This window comes from Clarias gariepinus, chromosome 2, assembly GCF_024256425.1.
Source record: "Clarias gariepinus isolate MV-2021 ecotype Netherlands chromosome 2, CGAR_prim_01v2, whole genome shotgun sequence".
NCBI lineage: Eukaryota > Metazoa > Chordata > Actinopteri > Siluriformes > Clariidae > Clarias > Clarias gariepinus.
In genome coordinates, this window is record NC_071101.1 from 22,014,664 (window position 1) to 22,037,502 (window position 22,839).

Sequence of the window (22,839 nt, forward strand, 5' to 3'; positions counted from 1 at the left end):
GCAGACGCTCTTATCCAGAGCGACTTACATTTTTATCTCATTACACATTTGAGCAGTTGAGGGTTAAGGGCCTTGCTCAAGGGCCCAACAGTGGCAACTTGGTGGTTGTGGGGTTTGAACCTGGGACCTTCCGAACCGTAGTCCAATGCCTTAACCACTGAGCTACCCCTGGTCACCACAATTTATAACTGTTACATTCTTTTTGTGGATCATGAAGTCCTCCTCCTGTATAAGTGCAGGTAAAAAAAAAAAAACAGTGATTATTTAAAATGGTTTCTAATGGGAACCAGGGATATACAGTATGTAGTCACAGCGTGGTATGTAATTCTTCCTACACTTTTTATAGGCATGGAAAAAGTTGGCTCATATTAAAAGGGAGGGTTTATTCCACTTTTAGCTTTATAGCACCACATTTAGCCATGAAAATGAAACCATCAGACCCAAATTATAAGAAAAACTAAAAAGCAGAAACATTTTCATTGGTCAGTCAGTGTTCACAGTAGCTGTGGGTATTGTAATGACAAGGAAATGGAAACTTGTGGAAGCATTCAAACATGTGCGAGAGAAAAACTGATATGTCTGGAAACCTCATAGTGGCTTTTTATTGCCACTATGTTCACACATTGTATATTGACACAAATGCAATTTACATGTGAACTTTAATTTTCCACTGCATCACTACATATACTGTGTAAAACATCAAATAATATACTATACTGCCAGTTAAAGGTGGTTGACCGCATTACGTTTCCTTATGTTTTATTTATTGCAGTATAATCAGTATTATTAACACAGAGCAGACAAAATAATAGGACATAACAATAAAATTGTTTCTTTACATGAGAAAACCTATATCTTTATGGCCCTTATTACAGCTAATTACTTTCAGATCCAAATGAGTCTCTAAATGAATGTTTCATTAAAGGAACGTGCATTTGGATGATAAAGGCACTACAAAACCATATGGATAAAAGACTTATAGGCAGTGCTAAAACTTGTGGTGTGCCACAAGTACCTAATTAGAGTGCTAAAAATTGGCACTATAAAAATTATTAAACATTTCGAATAATAAACATTTCTTGTTTTACTTATACCTATTTAGACTGACATTTAAAATTTGGGAGATCAATTATAAACCAGTAAACTTTATTGTGTATATTTCCATGTAGATTATATGTCTGTATATTCAGTGGGTTGTGTCATACTGTAATAAGAGAACGTTTTTTAAAAATGGTTTAGGAAGACAAGCTAAACTCCATTACTCATTCATCAACATGGAAAATATTAAAGAATACCCATATGAAATGAGACAAATTTGTGTTTTTCTTTATAAATCAGGTAATATAAGTCCACCCTGAAAATGACAATTTACAGTTATGTAATAACTATAAGGTTTAAATGACCTAGAGCTGTACTAAGCCTTCCTTAAAGATAATGCAAGTTTTTTCCCCTTACATACAGTGAAAAAGAGGACCATTGTTGATGATTTGCAGAAGTTTGTATCATTTTGGGGTCAATAAGTGAATGCTGCCTTGATGCATACCATGCAAACCTATTTGGAAAGCATGCCAGAAGACAGCACAAACATAAGTGCTTGGGATTTGCTAGACACTACTGGAAGCAGATTCTGTGGTTTTGGCAATACTTTAGGAAGTTAGGGCATAAAAATAGGGATTCTACTTTTAAACATAGTAGAAGATCTGTAATATTATGGGCTGTCTTTGGCACAAAGCTCCAACAGACTTCCAGCAGGGCAATGCATCAAAATGTCTAAATTCACAGACAAATGCTCAAATAATCACAGAATAAAGCTTGTGCAAAATGTTGTAAACCCCACTAAAAATCTACAAGGTCCATCCCAGCTCTCGTCTATCATACCACAGTTACTACAGTAATTTGCTTAGCATCCACTTTACTTAAGATACGCACAAATATCTTTTTTTTTTAAACATTTTTTATAATAGATAATAAGGATAAAAGAAAAATAAGAAAATATAAAAGATATAGAAAGAATAGAGCTTTTCTTTAAGCCTTCCAGATTTGTGTGCAGTGCTTAATTACTCCCTTCCCTAATGACACCACTAGTCGTATCTTAAAGTAGATTGAACTGTAATGATAGCACACTAAAATTATTTTAAAAAGTAAAGATGCATAATTTTTTTTTTTTCGTATTTAGGGTGCTTAGATTAAATTTTAATTTTGTTTTTGTTTTAGCACTGCTCAAAAAGGTCTTAAACCGCCTATGGGCTATACTTTCCTTAGCTTCAGTCAAATACTGCAAAACATATAAGTGTGTGTGTGTGTGTGTGTGTGTGTGTGTGTGTGTGTGTGTGTGTGTGTGTGTGTGTGTGTGTGTGTAGGTGTGTGTGTGTGTGTGTGTGTGTGTGTGTGTGTGTGTGTGTGTGTGTGTGTGTGTGTTTATAAAAACCCCTTAAATTAAAGCTGAAGGTCTTGACCTATATCTTGAGTGTTTTGTCTTAAATTCAGTGTGGTGATGTACAGAGGCCAAATGGCAAAAAATATATAATTGTCTCAAAATTGATGGTCCTGATTGTACATTTACTTATTCATACATGTACATGTATGTGTGTGAGAGAGAGAGAGAGAGAGAGGATTTATATAGAGCTGATGGATTACTCACCATATTCACATCTCTTGCCTGTGTAACCGGCCAGACATGCACAGTGAAAGGAGTGAGAAGTGTCCAATATACACGTACCATCATGCAGACAGGGGGAGGAGGTGCATGCTGCATGGGTTTAAATCATAAAAGAAAGTTAAACAACATTGCTATTGTTTAGTTAATAATTATTATCAATACAAATATCTGAATGGTATAAACAAAAAAATGAAAAAAATGGAAAAAAATTTTTATTACTGTTGTAAATTGGGTTGTTATCTGATACACATACTGTATGTGTAGGTATTTAGATGCTAAACACTCTGTACGTTTTATCGTTGTTGTTTTTGTAAATAGCTCATATTAAGAACATTTCTATGCAACATGTGTACTTCTAGAGCATTTTCACACTGTCTTACCCGAGTTCTCCTGAAAGATGGCAAACAAACCATCAAAGTTCTTGTAGCCATCAGAAACAAAGAGTATGTGCAAGGAATTGCCAGTGCTATGGATCGGAGGGGGGCGTTCATTTCCACAGAATCGACCAATCACTTGAGAGTTTATACTGTCACCATCTCTGACTTCCACATAGTCATAGCGACAGCTATGGTCAAATTCCAGGCTTAGCATCATAAACCTGTCTCAGTGCAAGAGAGAGAAAAAGAGAGAGAGTCTGAGGTTGAGAGTCTGAGAGTGTTTAATAACAGGACATTTAACTGCATGCCATTTGGGTTCTCATAATTCCACTTCTGTAATTCATCCACAAAATGTCCCCTTTTTTAGCAACCTTTTAATTAAAATAAATTGATAATTTGCTGGGTCATTTCACTTGACTCAGAGAACCCAAGAAGTTCCTGCAAGTCATTATCCCATATTAGCTCATTTCAGTTCCATGGAAATTCCTACTAAAAGACATCAAGCATATAGCGCAATGTTAAGTGCAGAGCACTTACACTCCCTTTCTTACTTTTGTCACTCTCTTGTGTTTACTTACTGCGATATAAAGGCTTATTCTGAGTGTCCATGCTAGTTGTAGCTAATGTGTTAACTGCACCAAGAGCAATTGCTTGTATTTTTCCAGTCCAGTATTTTATGAGAGTTGAGAATGGTGGATTTTTATTTCCATTCTTTCATAAACACTCTCCCAAAGTCAGACATTCAGCATTCTTAAAGTCTTGCATTTATGTGGTTTTTTATTACTTCTACCTTGTTTACAGGAGACATTAAAGAGAGGAAAGAGCTATTAAATAATGATGCATGGCTGTGCTGAAATCCTTTAATTTCAGTAAAGTCAGGCAACAAGGCTGCAGTTGTTTCTGTGTGCTGCTAATGTGACAATTGGCCATACACAATACAAGAGTAGGACAGGACCAATCCTGGGAATAAACAATAAGAAATGATACAAGAGCTTTAATTCAGACATGAACCGTTTAACCTGTTGCGACACTGGAAATTCTCAGTCAGCGTATTGTGTGGTAATGAGCACAAATATACATTCTCTTGTATTTATACTAAATAACTAAGAGGGTCACACGCTCAAGAAAGTGTGGAATTGATATCACACTATGCTTAAGAAAAACGGCTCAGCTTTTTTACTTGATGCCAGCTGGAGATGGTGTGATGGGAAAACCACTCTTCTGTGATGTAGTTAAAAATATCAGATGCTGACAAGGTTCCCAGCCCTATATCGGTTTCACAGATGAATCATGCACGATATGACTAGGGACCTGCAGTAGCATTATGTCTAATAGTCTTTTGTGCTTTCACCATACTGTAGGATTTGCACAGTGGTCTGGCAAACCCATTAGGTCACTGTGTCTGAATTCTACCAAATAATTAAAATTCTTAAGGAATCATAATTATGCTTCATCAATTCTTATATATCATGACTGTGCTATCTTTTTAATAAGATCATTGATTAAGAAGTGTTGTTTAACCAACATGGTGACAAAGACTGTCAGTCTGCCTTAAATTTACTTAAACCTTGCTAGTTAAGCGTGATTTTCCCTGACAGTAAAAAAAAAAGCTTTAATCAAATTGTTGTGTCACAGAGAAATGAGAATAAGTCTAAATTGATTCAGTTTATATAGAATTCAGCTTATATATTCAGCTTGCAGACTCTCAAATGAGATGCACCTTTGTCTTAGCTGATTGTCGCTTTTTCTAGTCTTTTACTTTTGTAGATATGTGCAGAAGAGAAACATATTTACTTTCATGAAGCTTGTAGTTTTTAGAACTACATTTAATAGACAATATTTCTCAATGTGCCACACATTTAATATACTCTTTTGTACAAGAGTTAAATAGTAACACGTCTCTCAGATCAATCTACAAACAGTACACATCTAAGTGTGATTCAAATGCACTGACCTCCTGACAAATTACATCTGTTAAGTCTGTTTCCACTCAGTGCTACTAATTTTTTCATCCAATGTTTGGGAGAAGTAAACAAGTTGTTAGATGCTGAATGCTGTTTTAAATCTTTAATTGCTTTCTAGGCAAACAGTACTTCACACTGACCATACAGAAAAAGTCCCATACAAAGGGAGACATGTCCATTTGACCATGTTTTTGTTCTAATTGGGATTTTCAATGCATACAGCTCATTAAAGGATGTGGTCACACACTTTTAGTCAAGCACTCACTCTATGTATTTAGAGCATTTCAGACATGGATTAAAATAACATATGAATGTTATTTCACATACCATTCTGATGTTTTTCTATACATCAATCAGCCATAATTTTAACAAAGTTTTAGGGTCACCTTGTGTTACCAGGGCAGCTCTGGCCCCTCAGCTCTGGCCCCCACTTCTTGGCTCCTCAAGGCCTCTGTGGGTGTGCTGGTGTGTCTGACATCTGGACACTGGCAGAGGATCCATTGAGTGCTGTGTGTTATAGTTTGGGGCCTTCGTGGATTGGACATATTTGTAAAGTATATCCCATGGGTGCTCAATCCCAATCTGATCGGGATATACTGGACATGTTTATTGTTGTTCACCTGGCAGTGTTGTTAATATTAGGGATAATCAGTGTATAGTTCTCCTTTTTCTTGTCATACTTCAAAAAATGATTGAATTTTACATATAAAATCACATTAAAGTACAAATGTTGAAGTATAAATATAAAAACGTCTTATATTATAGCACATTAAACATGGAACTGGTAATGATCGGTCTTGGTAGCAGACAGCCTGAAATGACCCCATGCTCTAAACTGTCTACTTGGTTAAAGAAAAACACAGCTGGAATAATGAGACAACTATGACAGAACATATGGGCTTTAGCGGACACTTTTGCAGATGGAGTAGTACTTAAATGCCCAGACACATTTTGTTACTCATTAGTCATTATCATTGTAGAGATCCGACACAGCCAGTCGCGGTAAACGCTTGGAGTGCCCAGCCAGCAAGGCTTAGTCTGAGCATGCCAGTAGTCATAACTTTCCATTAGCCAGAATTTTCAGTCTGCCAGAATGAAGTAATGTAGATAAAAGAAAAGACCATTATTTCATTTACAGGCTGCATTTGCAACTGTTGTAAAAATCCATCACTGTTTGCTTTATGGCTGCATTGCTTCATAAAGAAAAGCAGTTGTAATTTGTCCACATAGAAAATAAAAATTAAGCACTTTTTAGGTTGACTTGTTAGGGGTGGTATGTGAAAGCCTTTTGGCAGGTACTGTACATGAGTAAAAATTATTGCATCCTCGAAATTCTTGGTTCATATGGGAGTATTATGGCATATAATACTGATACAGTATCAGGAGTACTGTACGTACTGATTGATTGCTGGGCACTGAAGAATAGAACTAGTTTTATTAGACCTGAGTTTAGTCAAACGGTAAAATTTGGGCTAAAAGATATGGGGCAAATTAATATTTCAATAAATCAGTCAAATCTCAAATAAAGCACTGCAATATTGATGATTGATTAATGTTTGTTAAAAAAAAACAATCAGAGTTTAGTGTAAGAATATCCAGCATCAGCTTTTTCTTTTGTCTTTTTGGTAAAATAATAAATAGTAGTTATTTTAACATAATTGTTTTCTTTTCAGTGGCTGATTATACGTATAGTGGTTTGTAGTAAACGTAAACAACTAAAATAATAGGAAACAATAGGAAAGCATTGGCTTCATTCTTTTATTTGTCTGTCTGTCTTTTTATGTGGTTGCATATAATGAATGCCCTCTCGTAAAAGACAAGTGGGGTCTGGTCCTCTGTGACAAACCACAGGCTGTTAAATTGACATGCGGCGCACACCAATAAGTTAATAAGAAATATGTAAAAGCTGATCCTTAGACACGGATTGATATTTTAAATCAGTCCAATCCATTTAAAAAGGGTTTAGAGACCTTGGGCATGCTCTCAAGATCTTTCATAGTTCTTGGATTTGCTGGAAAAAAATATGTTTTTAATTAATTGCAGATGCAGAATTATTTAAGCTCCTCTTAAACATCCACATGTACACAGAAATGTAATTAAAATGAATCAAGAAAAAATTAATGGTAAATGGCCAGAGTTTAATCTGGGAGGCAAAACTAATATGGATAAAATCCAATGCAGTACCCAGTAAATTATTGTGTAAGCTCACATTTTGGACAGGGGTCAGTACATTACCTGAAAAGAAATTATGTTTTGATGGCTATTTATGGTCATGCAACAAAAACTTTTCCAATGGCTTGGCGCGTGGTCAGGACTGTATGTGGGATGTGCAATAACTACTAGCCGAGTTCCTGTAAAGTGTTGTTTGTAAATGACTGCTTCTAGAGTTCCCACAGACAGATGTGTCTCTTTTGCAAGCTGACCAGCTGACTCGATTTTCAAGGTTTGAGCGTTCCACTCGCTGAAAGTTCATGGTAATGTTTTCCTTTGACTCAAATGCCTCTTGTGCATTAATTGAGTTAAATATAAAGATATACGGTATGGTTTGTTTAAAACTGCAGTTAAGGATGTGCATTTATATGACTTTAAAGAATGAACATGGTTTTGTAGAAGGGCTTTTTGTGGCGAAAGCTGAAAGATACCTACCTGAGTTCTACAGTGAAAGGCTGATTAACCTGCAGAATCCACTCACAGCGGGCATTCGTGGGGTAACTTTCCAAAACCAGATGACCTTGCCTCTTCCTGATCACACCACCGCATTCTACAATGTACATACAAATACTTCTCTATTAGTATGTTTATCTAGCCATTTATCTTTATTTGCTTTTTTTAATAATATATTTTATAGATATCAGTATTCAGTCTCTAAACCCAGTGGCAGGAAAAAGTACGTGAAATACTCGAAATTAACTGGTTTTCTGCATCAATTTGCCATAACGTGATCTGATCTACATCTAAGTCACACCAACAGACAAACACGATGTTCTTAAGTTGATAACACTCACCAATTACAATTTCTTATGTCTTTATTGAAACTTCTTTTGTAGCAATGACTTCAAGAAAGCTTTTTTGGAAGATCTGGATCAGACCTGTACAACGTTCAGGAGAATGATTTTTTGGCCATATCTCTTTACAGAATTGTCTCAGCTCATAAATATTTGTAGGGTGTCTGGCGTAAATGGCCCTCTTGAGGTCCTTCCACCGCATATTTAGTGGGATTAAGGTCAGGGCTCTAACTGGGCCACTCCAAAAGTCAGTGTTCTGCTGCATCAGCCACCTCCTATTAATAATTAAGAATTAATAATGGCAAGTGGTCCAGGCCCTTAGGCAGCGAAGCAAGCCCAAATTATGATGCTCCATCTACCATAGTTCACTGTTGAGATAATGTTTTGATGTTGGTAAGCTGTGCTCTCTTTCTGCCAATACATACGCAATATTCGGGAATAATTAAACCTTTGTTTCATCAGTCCTCAAAACATTTTTCCAGTACTATTGTAGATTGCCAATGTGCTGTTTGGCTAAATCCAGGTGTGGAGCAAATCCTGTAGACTCAGGAACAAAGATGTTTGTTCTAGTAATGTCTTTAAGTCTTTAGCAGTTACTCATGGTTCTTCTTTACCTTATTGAGGATTCTGCATTGTGCCTTTGAAGTCATCTTGGCTGGGCACCCACTTCTAGGAAGAGTAGCCATAGAAAATTCGTCTGTCGAACTGTCGACTGATGGATAAATACTAAATACTTTGAGGTTACTTTGTATTCCATCCCAACCTTATGCAGATCAACTACTCTTGATCCTATCTCTTGGGTCCTAAGGCAGAGTTCTCATCAGCAAATTCTACTTGTGAACAGCAATAAAATGTTTGAGTAAATTTTGTCAATCAACGTAGCCCCAAACCACATTTCCAAACTTGATTAATTAATCGGACTGCATGTGTGCAAACAACTGACTACAATAAGCTTTCATTGAAGTAATTAGTCTGTGGGTTGTCTAACTCTTTCCTCCAGCAATGTAGATAATGGGTTTGTTTGATAAGACATGAGAAGTTATAATTATGTTTTTTGTTGTTGTGGCTTAGATGAAGGTCAGATCGCATGGTATGGCAAATCAATTAAAAACAATTAATTCCAAGAGGTTTGCTTACTTTCCTCAACTGACACAAAATTTAACTGAAATTACCAAAGGCAGTTTAGAGATTAATGTGTTTAATGACTATGAAAGAGGGACATTTGTGAGAAGAGCTTACTCATACAGTCTCCACCAGACCACCCAGGACGGCACTCAGCACAGTATTGTCCCTTGATGAAGAAATCATCCCTTGGCCCCCATGTCCCGTTATTGCACCGCTTGCAGTTTTCAAAAATGCTGCAGCCTTTCACAAGAGAATAATAAACAGTCAGAATGAAATGTGATGATGTTTGACTATTTGTTGTTCAAGAAATTATTAAGATAATAATATAAAGATAAACTTTATAGCTAACTTGGCTTGGCTCAGCTTTCCTCCATGCTTAACTGTCTCCCCTAGTGTGTCTAGAGGCATATAACCTGCTAAATATATTACAGTTAAGCAAACTGAGAAGTAAGTTCCTGAAAGAGACATGCTCACAGAGATTTGGAGAAATTCTGTCAGTGGGGATGAAGTGTACAAATCAAGTGAAAAGCTCTAAAATATAAGTAGGATTTGAACGGGTAAAATATTCATCAGAAGCTTTGTGACTACATCACTGTACTGTCCTGTGAATAAAGTCCTCATTTTATAAGGCCATTATTTTTTAAAGATGTTTTTCTTAATGTTTTGGTAGTTAAATAGTTGCCTGGGTATGAATCTAACGATGAGCATCTGGTATTTGTGAACACACACACACACTCACTCACTCACTCACCCATTAAACTTAGAATATATTCGCTTTTTCTGTATACACCCTCACTTGGTTCAAGACCAAAAACAAGCAAGAACAGCACAAGACTGATAGAAAATCCCATGCTGTGTCATACGGGCTTTCACAAATGAGTCATCGCAATCATTTTTCCTTCACCTAATGACCCTTAATGTTTCCTTTGCCGACAGTTCTTCACAGTCATGACACTTTAGTCAATGCCAAACCAAATATATAAAGAAACAATATACACCTTGTTAGAGACAGAGCAATAAAACTGAAGACCACAGAGGTGTAATGTTTATGTACTGTGAGGATGGTCATGAGAACTTGGAACTGGAACCTGGGGTATAAGAGGTATTTTGATGTTAAATGGAAAGATAAAAAGTTATGTCATGTGTTTTAGGTGTGATTTATTGTCTCAGCTTAGAAATAAAACAGAACAGGCTGAACTGTTGTTGGAAAATAATCAATGGTGGGGTGGTGAAACGTGTGCCAATGTGAAGTGTAAGTCTGTTACCACCCTGGAGATATGATGTGGAAATTCTGGGAAACAATTTAAGTTTTGATCACTTATAACACTTATAATATGAATTGGTGGGTTCCAATGGTGTTTGTTTACTAATGTTTTTAATAAACCTCTGGGGGCTTCACAGAACAGCTGCATTTATACTGAGATTGAATCACACACAGATGGACTGTATTTACTAATAAGGTGAATTAGTTTGGGATATCAGAGTAAAGGAGGCTGAATAACAAATGCACAGGAGACTTTTTCAGATTTTTCTTCGTTAAACATTTTAAAAACCATTTATCATTTTCCTTTCACTTGAAACTTGTGTGCCACTTTGTGTTGGTCTATCATGTAAATCCAAATAAGATATTTTTTTATAAGATTTTTTTTTTTTCTGTTTGTGGTTGTCATGCTACAAAAAGTAGAAAAGTATAAATACTTTTGCAAGGCAGTGTAAATCACCATCGCTACATTCTGATCATCATATCAGCTTTTTTTTTTTTTAAGTTATAGACTTGTAATATATTAGAACACATTCATTAATATAAACCTCTGACTTGCCTTGTAGCCAGACCTACTTTCAGAGCTGCTGGTATAAAAATAATGAATTAATACTCTCTGACCAATTAAATTAGAAAATGTTACAGCCCTGTGATTTAAGTAGAAAATACACCACAACATGGCAAAAAAATAATCAACAGTGGGGTGCTGTGATGCTGCCCCATTGCGAAATCAAGTGGCTAATTCTACTACAACAGCATACCCTAAAGCTTTATTTTTCTTTCCACCACAGCAATTTGCAACAATTACACAGTTTTATTTATTTCTTTTCATCCATATATAGTAACATCTAAAGTGGAATGTTCACAAAACAAGTTGCTTTCTGTTATCTCTTACTTTTTACCAACCATAAACAGTCATTCCTTCATCAGCCTGGCTTTTTTCTCTCTTTCTCTTGAAGTTATTAGGGTGAAAAACACAGCTTGTCATGTTGAGAAACCATGAGTGAGAAACCGCAAACTGTAAAGCATTCCATTTTCCTTTGAGGCACAAAATGGAAGTTACAGATTTAAAGTTACAGCATGTGGAGAATCCATGTCCCCCCCAAGGTTAATTTTAAAGAAAGCTTTACCAGAGTAATCATTCATTATACTGTTTTGTTTTTGTTGTTGGTAACAACAATCAAAAATAGTTTCTTTTTGTCCTGTTATACAATTGCATATTTTACCAAATAGCACATAGTAACTGAATTGTTTATTTATCATCGCATTAGCCAGTCTCAGTTATGTATTGAGTCTTGTTCCTCATTATGTACAAATCAATATTGCTTTTACTTCAGAATTCTTACATTTTTACATTTATAGCAAGAATATTTATTCCAGTAAAGCTGCTTTGTGAAAATATCCATTTTAAAAGCACTATTTAAATAAAACTGAATTGAATTCCACTGACCAGCCATAACATCATGACCACCCATCTAATACAGTAGGTACAGTAGGTTCTTCTTTTTTTCACCAAAACAATGATGCACTGTGTGTTCTGGCATCTTTCTATGGGAACCACCATTAACCTTTTCACATCGATGAACCTTGGCTGCCCATGACCCTGTTGCCGGTTCACCAGTTTTAATTCCTTTACTACTTTTGGTCAGTTCTGACCACTGCATAACGTGAACATCCCACAAGGCCTGCAGTTTTGGAGTTGCTCTGACCCAGTCATCTAGCCATCACAATGTGGCCCTTGTTAAGGTCTCACAAATCCTTACATTTGCCCAAAATGGACGAAATATGATGGCTAGAGAACTGGGTCAGAGCAAGTCCAAAACTTCAGTTCTTGTGGGATGTTCAGTGGTCAGGACCTATCAAAAGTGGTCCAAGTCAGGAGAACCAGTGAACCAGTGACAGGTTCATAAGAGGCCAAGGCTTACTAATGCATGTGGGGAGCAAAGTCTAGCCCATGTAGTCTGATCCAATTTAAGAGCTACTTTACTAGTAATTGATGAAATTGTTAATGCTGGTTTTCATAGAAAGGTGTCTGCTCATGAAGGTCATTACTGTTTGGGTTGCAAAAAGAGGAGACCTACTCAATATTTAGTATAAAGTAGATACGCATTCTTCATATAACCTACAAGCATGAGGATATTAACATTTATGTTATGTGTCTTGACTATTGTCAGAGTTGCAGTTGGGTAAAATTGTTTTATATAACATAAACACCTTATTGGCCAGAATTGAAAACTTGGCAGTTATGGGGCAAAAAAAGTATTTCATCTGACCTATAAGACATTTTAATACGTAGTTTTTTTTTTACATACACAAATTTCACCCAAAGTCTCTCATATTGAATTTGTGTATGAACTTGGAAAGCAAACTTACCTGGGTGGATGATGCAGGGGTCGCATTCATGGCGAGCATTCCTGCAGCATGGAACAGCATATCCCACTTGTGTACCCTGAACAGGGCATTTACATCGGATTACATCATATTCACAGCATGCTCTACACATTACATTCCACTCCGGGCCAGGGCAAAAGTTATACAGGTATCTGTAGTCTGAAAGGCAAAATGGATTCATGTGTTAACATATTATCTATTTAGGACATTGAAGATGTGTGCGGCATAGTGGTGTAGTGCTTAGTCGCCTTGCACCTCCATGGTCCGGGTTCGATTCCCGGCCAGACTCGATTCCTGTCTCTGTGTGCATGGAGTGAGCATGTTCTGCAGGTACTTGGTGGGTCTCTTTTGGGTACTTCGGTTTCCTCCGACAGTCCAAAGCCCTCCGGATTAGTCTAGTTGGCATTCCCAAGTTGCGCGGAGTGTGTGTGTATGTGTGTGTGCTCTGCGATGAATGCCTTGTGCCCTAAGCCTCCTGGTATAGGCTCCAGGGCCCCCGCGACCCTGAATACAGGTTAAAGCGATAGACAATGAGTGAATGCTCATCTCCCCCCCCCCCACCCCCCGAAAAAAAAAGAAAAAGAAAAAAATCTTCTTAGTTGTGTTGGACTAATGGCACTTAGTTATTAACCTAGTTAACCCAGTGTAAGTATGTATTCAATTATGTAAACATTAAAGCACTTTTTGTAAGTCGCTCTGGATAAGACCGTCTGCCAAATGCCTAAATGTAAATGTAAATGTGAATGAGTGAGTGAGTGAAGATGTGCTGCTCTTAAAGGTATGGTACACTGGAATTTGCTTTTCCTGACAAAGATGTGAGACTGAAATGGAATAGTTCCTTAGCAAAGTCAGTTTTTCCTTGCTAGTAGACTTGTAAGACTGATTGTCAACATCTTTAACATGACCTCACTGTATATGAGTGTATGTGAGCTGTAAATGTTACTGGAATGATTTAGTGCAGTATTAAAACACAAAAAGAAACCCATTTGTCTCTTTCAGTTAATCAAGTCCAGTGATGTAGCCTATCCTCATATAGTTTCCTCACGCAAGCAACTATAGATGTGTTTATAGGAGTTCCCCACTAAAACAATCTGTGTGTGTGTGTGCGATTGTGTGTGTGTGCGTATGTGTGTGTGTGCTTGAATAACCAGACAATCATAGTTCCTGGGAAGTCAATTCCCTCTTTCCAGCTTTTTGGGCATACCAAACATTTTCCAAGAATACGAAATTCTTGGAATGGATTATGTTAAAGTATGTGCTATCTGATGAGAAAACGAAGTAAATAAACTCTACTAAATGTCTGTTGGGCTCTGCTGTATTTTTGTTTGCACAAGACCAATATTGGGTACATTATAGACTGAAGCACACAGCGTGCTTTATGTAACCTGGAGTTTAAATGCCCTCAGCTGAGAGGTGGAAACTCAGCCATGGAATGAGAAAAACAGAAGCTTTGATTTGCAGCACTGAGCAGTACTCCTAAGTTTATTGTTCACGTGCTCCACATCTCCTAGGGCAACGTCCTCGTGCCGCATTGTTGTTGTTGTATAAACTGCAAGTTCTCCTTCTGGCAAACATACAAATTATGATTCATCATGAATTATCCTTGTGCAATGCGGACATTCAGCTGAAGTAAATCTGTGTTGTCACGTTATTTAGATCCAAGCATTAGCATCAGATCCAAGCACTGCTAGGAGATCATCATGACTCAGATGTCAATAATCACAGTCTTTTGGAGAAACTGAGCACAATGTTATACCAAAACAAAGGCAAACATTTAAGGGTTTCCACAAAGTCTGAGGCGAACAATTGTATAAAATGTAATTGTATGTTGTAGCATTGGAACTGAAGAGTTCAAAATCCGTGCCCCTTTGTTTAAACTATAGCCCAGGAGACTGGAAACTGTTATAAGAGCAACGTGAGGACTATCTCTGTGCTAATGCCCTTGGTTGAAATGTTTACGGGTAAAAAGACAATAAAAGTGACTTCGACATTGATTTTGACTTTGCTTTTGGAATACGCACATATGGACAGGTGTACCATTAATGGGGAATCTGGGGAATTTGAAATCCTGATTATCACCTTGAACTTTTTTTGATGTAGACACCACTGCCATTAGGGGATACTGTAACCATAAAGTATTGTATTTGGTCTGCAACACTGCTTAGGTCTGTGGTACATGTAACATGAACATTAATACCAAAGTTCGGCAAAACGTTCTCCAGAGCATCACACTATCAAGTGGCATTGACAAATTTAAAATTAAAAAGGCAAGTTGATAAATTTTGCTAAGTGGTCTGCAAAGCAGGTATGTTCTAACTGCATGAAATTCATTTGTTGATGAATGTTTCTCCAGCATGTGAATGTCTGTGCCAGAATTCCAGACTGTAAACACAATGAAGCTCAGCTGTTCCGTTTGCTATGTGTGGTGACAGATTTGTGGGAACACAACAGGCCACAGTCATTTGAAGCCAAGGTTAATATGGCCCCTTGTTTGTAATCTCTTGCTCTTTGAAAACCAAAAGCATATATTATTGTACATGTATACCGCAAGTGCATGAAATTCTAAGAGAATATATTTTTAAAAATTAGCATTACTGCATATATTTGAATCCCATAAGGTAAATAGCATCACTCAGTTTTAGACCTCAAACCACAAGATCAAACTACAAAGTGAAGGGGCTGTTGTTTATTAGTTTAGGTACTGTGGGAGAATAAGGGTATCTAATTCAGCATGCTATCTAAAATCTGTCTGGAGGAAACTCCTTTAGGACCAGGTAGAAAAACTATGAGCATGTGGGCCATTATGTTCATGTTACCAAGATGCTAATTAATGCACACAGTGGTCGTTAGTACTTTACAGGATTTTATGCTCTCTGTGGTTTATATAATAACATTGAAATGTATTTAAGTTGGGTGTGACGATATTATGCCTTGTTGGAATGTTCTTTAATGTGGTTCATGTGGATGTGCATTCTATTGACTGAGCACAGTAATTCATTTAATATACAAAGCAGGCCATTAAAAGGCTCCTATTATTTTTTATATTCATTCATTGTTATAGTTTTTGTCTCTGCATCATTACAACATGTTAAGAAATACCTCATTAGACTTATGTATCCAGAAGAATATACTACTGTACACTACACTTGCCATTGTTTTAGAGACTTTTATGTGGTTTCCTTATTTGACTGATCTCACACTCATTAGGGATAATTATTTAAGCATCCCTATGTCAGGTAGATAACAAAGCATCATTAAAAGGTTTCTAATAGAAGTGTGGTTTTTTTTTTTTTTTACATGGATTTGGAATCTCAAGAGTCTCTATTACTATAGCCTTTAGCGGATAACAAAGAAGTGTAAGCAAAAAGCTACATGCACTATGAATATGAGTAAAACATATTACCCCCAAGCATTCTAGGGGAGTATACTGTTAACTGCAGACAAAATGCAGATGAGTAAAGATGAGTTTTGCGCATCTGCAACATATAAAACTGGCTAATTATAGGACCTTTTAAAATAAGGTTAAAATGTAGAAACCTTCTGGTTTTAACCTCACACATGAATCGTGACACCCATCATTATTTGGTAAGATAATGGTTAATATTTAAGTGAACACGCACACCTGCAAAATGCATCCAGATTATAGAGCTTAAATCTGCTGCATATTTTACAAGCAAAAAGAATCTCCTAAAGCATGATGTGTGTGTGTGTGTGTGTGTGTGTGTGTGTGTGTGTGTTAGTGTGTGTGTGTGTTGGGGTGTTTTACTTACTATAATCTAATTAGATATTTTTGGAAAGTAGCATTATTTGGCAAAAGACATCCAACAAAAACAACTTAATATATATGGAACATAAATACAACTCACTCACTCACACCACATTAACATTTAAGTAAATGGACTTGGCATAATGCATTTTTATTGACTGGTTTGGCTCTCTCTCATGTTTTCCTTGTTTTCATTCATCTCTGTTATTTTCTTTTTCTCTCTCTCTCTCTCTCTCTCTCTCTCTCTCTCTGTACAGTATCTTATGGCAAGACAATGTTCTGTTCATAGTGCACATTCCAAGTCTTCAGATTCCAGTGCATTCATGCAAATCTCTCTTTTACCTTTACTGGATTGTATAATTGCTAGCTACTTTTTCCTTTCCAGATGTGCACTGCTTAGCTCTGATCGGCATCTGTAGAAGGATCAGGAAACCAAAAGCATCTCTTAAAATAGCTTCCAAACTCAAGGTCATCTTCCATTTCACAGGCCAAAGGTCTTCAAAGACACTGGCCAAGCAGCAGCTTTCCCAAAGCGTTTTCTAAATTCAACAAAGAGTAACAGCAACTTCTCCCAGCACTCTAATACAAACATGTTATCCACTCCCCTGCCCGACTGATTTGAAGACAGGTTGCATGAATAACAAAGATTTCTGGTTTAAGACCTGGTTTGAAGCCGATGCATGACCTGATTCTAATCTCAGTATCGCTGTGTACAAAGTCCTCTTAAATCTCTTCCATGTTTTTCCAGGACTTGTTAGTCAGCTGTGACCCCATCTAAAGTATAATGCTTTTAACCTCACTTTAAGACCTGAACTACAGTGCGGAACATTTTTCAGTCTGTTTCTGATGACTGTGGGTTGCTGCAGAATTTTGAATTCGCTTACTCATCACAAAACCAAAAATAGTTTTGTGGTCATCTCTTATTTAAAACATATCAAAGCAGTAAAAAAAAAGTTTTTCAGTTCATCAAGAAAGTCACTATAGCAGAGAATTGTTTTGCTTGTTAGACAAATGCAACTAGTATTTGGCAACTGATTATATAGTATAGTAACAATGAACAGTTTCCATACTTGCATAAAACTTGCATAAAAGTGTAGTGACATGGTCAGAAGTAAACATGCTCATCAACAGTCTGGTGTAGCCACCAATGAAGTCACATAGTACTTCACTTGACCCTGACTCCAAATCTTTGTATAGCAAAACTTGTCTTGTCTTATCTCTATTGTTTTGCTGGCTTCTCTTTCTGCTCCAGTCGTTTCAGGACGGATCCCAAAACTAAGCAAACAACTACAGCTGATGAGTTTCATGTCTGCCAAAACACGAGCACACAGTCACAGATGGTGTTGAAAGCTGAATCTGCAGCTTATGGAGTGTGCGCAATTTGAGTTAACAAAGTGCACACTGTGCTGTGATTATGTCATGGATGATGAGTTCCCTCTGGCACCGATGCCTCCCTAATGTTGTAAGGAGTTGGCAGATTCAGACTACCTGAGTGGTTCAGCTGTGTACAGTTTAGAAGAAAGCAGGTATGAATACCAGTTATGCCACAGCCTTTTGAGAACAGGAAAACAAGTGAGAATATTTAGTCCTGATCGCACAGGCATGTACAGTATCTGTTTATGAGAGGGAAAAAAAAACTGAGCTGTAGATTGTAATGCAATGTGATTGCAATTTGTTTGGTTTAGTCGCATTTTATAATGTTTTCCCCCATATTACAGGACTACAAAAAGAAGCAAAACCTCAATGCCAAAGGGAGATGATTTAAATTTATTAGACAAAAGCAGAAAAAAAAGGAAGAACTATTGAGAGGAAGCAGCCAGTCTGTGAGACAGTGAACTGTATTTGTTGTGACGCGGAGCATGGAGAAAAAAAAAAAGCCGACTGTAGCACTGCACAACTCTCTCTGCTACAGCTGTACTAGCGATTAAGTGATGCCTGAGTGATTTCGCAGGCATGGAAAAGGAAAATCCTCTGGGTTTCTGCGGGCATTGCCTGAACCACAACACACACACATACACACACTGTTCGTGTTTAAACTTAGATATCTCTGGATAATTCAAACAGTAAAGGTTTCTGTTTCCAAAGGAAAAAACAGCTAAATGCAACAACGTCGAATGTGTCCACCAGGTCCTATATATATTACATGTGGGCTAAGACATAACTTTCTGATGAGCTAATTTTATGTACAAGTGTATGTTTTTTACACTAAGACATTTACCTCTCACTCATTCGATTCTACTGAAAATGAGTAAATACATTTGAATACAAAAATAATCAATAAATACAAAACAATGAAAGTTTAAAATGAAAGAAATATATCAAACATGACATAAACGCACAAAAACATTTAACAAATGCATGTTTTTAGTATTCATTTAAAAACCCATTACAGCAAAAGCACACATGATGTCCAATTGGAGCCACTTGTGAATATAATGGAGCAGACAATAGAAACGGACCTGCTATTGCTATCCATCTGCGTTCCAACTGATCCGAAGTGACTCTAATTAAATAACACCATTAACATCTTTACAATGTTATTAAGCACACAGTAAGTTATTTCCCCTAAAGAAACAGAGATGTGTGTTTAGGCTTCTGAATAAGCTTCTGCTCTGAAACTGACCTAACATAACCGATTTTCCAGCCTTAATCTGAACCACAAACTTCCTCTAAAATAAGCTTGAGATGATTCATGATCCTGAAGATGTGTCTCTGTTGATTTCATCCCTATCTTTGGGATTTTGAGTCTCAACAGTGATAGTTGGAAAAGCTTTTTTCCCTGGAACGATTCCAGTCATGGTGCTTAGCCTTGACCCTTTAATCATATATACAGTAGTTTGTCAACAAATAGAAAGAATGATTATACAAGCACTGTGACACATTGTTTCTCATTTACCCATGTACTGTATTATTAAAAGATATTGTGAGTCGAACACACATTATATTAACACATTTTTTTTTTGTTTGTTTTTTTTTTAAATCAGTATAAAGGGGATGCAGGAAAAAGTATGCAGGGGAAATACTTAGACTTACAAGACTGCTGTGGGTGGCCACAAGATATCCCTATACCTAATAACAACTGACAAAAGGCAACAGAAAGGTGATTTCCCTAAAACATGAACAGGGATTGAGGGGTTTGCCCAGAATTTTTGAAGAGTGACTTGAGTTGTCTTGTGACTCCTATTCTTTTTTTATTTCTATTAGGAACATCCTGAAACGGTCTGACATAAATATTTTCCACTTGCTCTCAAATGTGTCCTAACTGTTGAAGTGTGACTAAGAGGAATGACGTGAGCATGCTGAAGTTCAAAACAAAGAGAGCCACAAGAGCAACACAGTCCATACAAAAGTCCACGAGACTCAAGAGTCATACAGGAAATGCAAAAGAAAGAAAGTTTTAAAAGGAGAGAAAGGACTGCTGATGCTGTCTTTTGGAGAACAAAAGATCAGGATGTAATCTTGTTAAAACAAGACATACCGTATACATAGAGATAGTTAAAATGGACAAACACAAGTCTGTTTCTTACCATGTGGCCATGTCATCCCTGAAGAGATCAGGAGGAAGATGAGAAGGAGGATGAAGAGCAGGGAGGTGTGAAGGAGCATGCAGCTTTGCCGCTGGCTCTGTCTCTGCAGCCGTGCCGCTGAAGGCATGCTGCTGTCTTCTTGATCGCTGTTTACTTTCTGAGCTCAGCTGGTTTGACATCACCCCTCACTCTTTCATTCCCTCCCTCTTATACACACGTGCTCTTTTCTCTCTCTCTCTCGCGCTCTCTCTCTCTCTCTCTCTTCCAAACACCGGCACTCTCCCCTTTCTTTCTTTGGCACTCACATTCTCATTCTCCTCCTCCAGCTCTGTCTGTCTTTCTTTTGTTTGACTGTCTCCCACTTTTTATTTCATTTTCACTTTAATATTTTCGACTTTGTTTCTTATTTGTATTAGTCTTTCTACCTCTTTTTAATTTTGTATCTTTGTCTGGCTGCCTCTATCTCTGTCTCCTCCTCCTGGCTTCCTGTTATACTTTGGCCTACTGTATCTACTCTGAACCTGTGACTGACCTTTAAAAAACAGCAGTTTATCTGGGTAACGCCATTACTGCTGAATGAGTGTAGACATCAAACATAGACTTCGCTTAACAAGCGGAAGTAAACCTACAGTAACAGATTTTTGTAAAGTCATTGTGTCACATAAACAGTACATTTAAGTACAATAAAAAAAGATTTCTTCACTTATTCAGCTTGTTAGGAAGTATCAAAGGGGTAGTCAGAGGTAGCTCAATGGTTAAGGCATGGACTGGCTCACGAGCACCAAGTTGTCCCTGTTGGGCACTTGAGCAAGGCCCGTAACGCTTTTTATATGCTTTAAGAAGTTCCAATGAAGACACTACAGTACAACCCCATCTTAAAAATTTAAATAAAGGCTTAAACTAGTTCATAAAGTATAAGTTCACTGAATAAGAAAGAAGCTGTGAGGTTAGCTATAATCTCTTGCCTTTTTATGTGTTTGGTATTATATAAGAGCATGGAAGTGTGAATAGGAGGCAAAGTGTTTTATTGTATACAGTTACAACATAAGCAGCTTAAACACATTCCAAGGAATCATATATCAATGAGCTTGTCCAAAAATAACTTAGAATGAATGCTGGTCGCACACTCTCCGCATCCACTCACCTTTCGTTGGCTCCACTTTGTTTGCTCAGATGCAGATGTGTTTATTGTAAGTGAGAGGGGTCATTTAAGGCTGACTCTGACTTTTCTCATGGGCACTTCCACACTTCACAACACATCTGGGTCTTTTTGATGTTGTGGAGGTGTAAGCTAGGCTGTGAACTGGATTCTGACTTCTTTAAACAAATAAATGTTGAGATTTCCACACTTGCCACTTACTTTGTGCTGTAATGACTGATACACCAATGGAGATGAATATCCTTTACAATTAGTTTGCTTTTACACTTCTACACATCTGTATACAGTGGTGCAAAAAATAATTTAGTCAGCCACCAATTGTGCAAGTTTTCCCACTTAAAAAGATGAGAGAGGCCTGTAATTTACATCTTCACAACACTAGATATACTTTATTTATGAAAAACAAAATAAGAAAAAAAAATCCAGAAAATCACATTGTAGGATTTTGAAAGAAGTTATTTGCAAATTATAGAAAAAGATTATAGGAAAAAATATAGGAAAATAAGTTTTCACCTACAAACAAGATTTCTGACTTTTTCAGACCTGTAACTTTTTCCTTAAGATGCTCCTCTGTCCTCCACTTATTACCTGTATTAATGGCATCTGTTATCAGTATAAAAGACACCTGTTCACAACCTTAAACAGTCACACTCCAAACTCCACTATGGCCAAGACCCAAGAGCTGTCAAAGGACACCAGGATCTGCACCAGGCTGGGAAGACTGAATCTGCAATAGGTAAGCAGATTGGTGTGAAGAAATCAACTGTGGGAGCAATTATTAGAAAGTGGAAAACATACAAGACCACTGATAATCTCCCTCGATCTGGGGCTCCACGCAAGATCTCACCCAGTGGGGTCAAATCGATTACAAGAACTGTGAGCAAAAATCCCAGAACCACACAGGGGACATAGTGAATGACCTGCAGAGAGTTGGGACCAAAGTAACAAAGGCTACCATCAGTAACACACTGCGCCACCAGGGACTCAAATCCTGCAGTGCCAGACGTGTCCCCCTGCTTAAGCCAGTACATGTCCAGGCCCGTCTGAAGTTTGCTAGAGCGCTTTTGGATGATCTGGAAGAGGACTGGGAGAATGTCATATCGTCAGATGAAACCCAAATAGAACTTTGTGTTTGGAAGAAAAAGAATACTGAGTTGCATCCACAGAACACCACACCTACTGTGAAGCATGGGGGTGGAAACATGCTTTGGGGAAACATGCAAAACATACCTGCTCTAGAGGAGATCTGCATGGAGGAACGGGCCAAAATACCAGCCACAGTGTGCGAAAACCTTGTGAAGACTTACAGAAAACGTTTGACCTCTGTCATTGCCAACAAAGGGTATATAATAAAGTTTTTGTGACCAAATACTTATTTTCCACCATAATTTGCAAATAAATTATAAAAAAAATCCTACAATGTGATTTTCTGGATTTTTCTTCTTATTTTGTCTCCCATAGTTGAGGTATACCTAAGATGAAAATTACAAGCCTCTCTCATCTTTTTAAGTGGGAGAACTTGCATAATTGGTGGCTGACTAAATACTTTTTTTACCCCACTGTACTTGTAACTCCAATGATGAACAATTCACCAATCTGTTGTCA

At 37.3% G+C, this 22,839-nt stretch overlaps 1 protein-coding gene across 1 annotated transcript in view; it reads right to left on the reverse strand.

Annotated features, from left to right (window-relative positions):
* pamr1b (peptidase domain containing associated with muscle regeneration 1b) overlaps positions 1-20,277 on the reverse strand; it is a 30,185-nt gene extending 9,908 nt beyond the window's left edge. The window contains exons 1-6 of the mRNA XM_053477932.1: positions 20,076-20,277; positions 12,765-12,941; positions 9,245-9,370; positions 7,647-7,761; positions 3,040-3,257; positions 2,642-2,749 (exon numbers count right to left, since the gene is read on the reverse strand). Of these exons, the coding sequence (XP_053333907.1) occupies positions 2,642-2,749; positions 3,040-3,257; positions 7,647-7,761; positions 9,245-9,370; positions 12,765-12,941; positions 20,076-20,202 (871 nt within the window). The 5' untranslated portion in view covers positions 20,203-20,277. The remainder of the gene's footprint in view (positions 1-2,641; positions 2,750-3,039; positions 3,258-7,646; positions 7,762-9,244; positions 9,371-12,764; positions 12,942-20,075) is intronic.
* Positions 20,278-22,839: the final 2,562 nt, after the last annotated feature.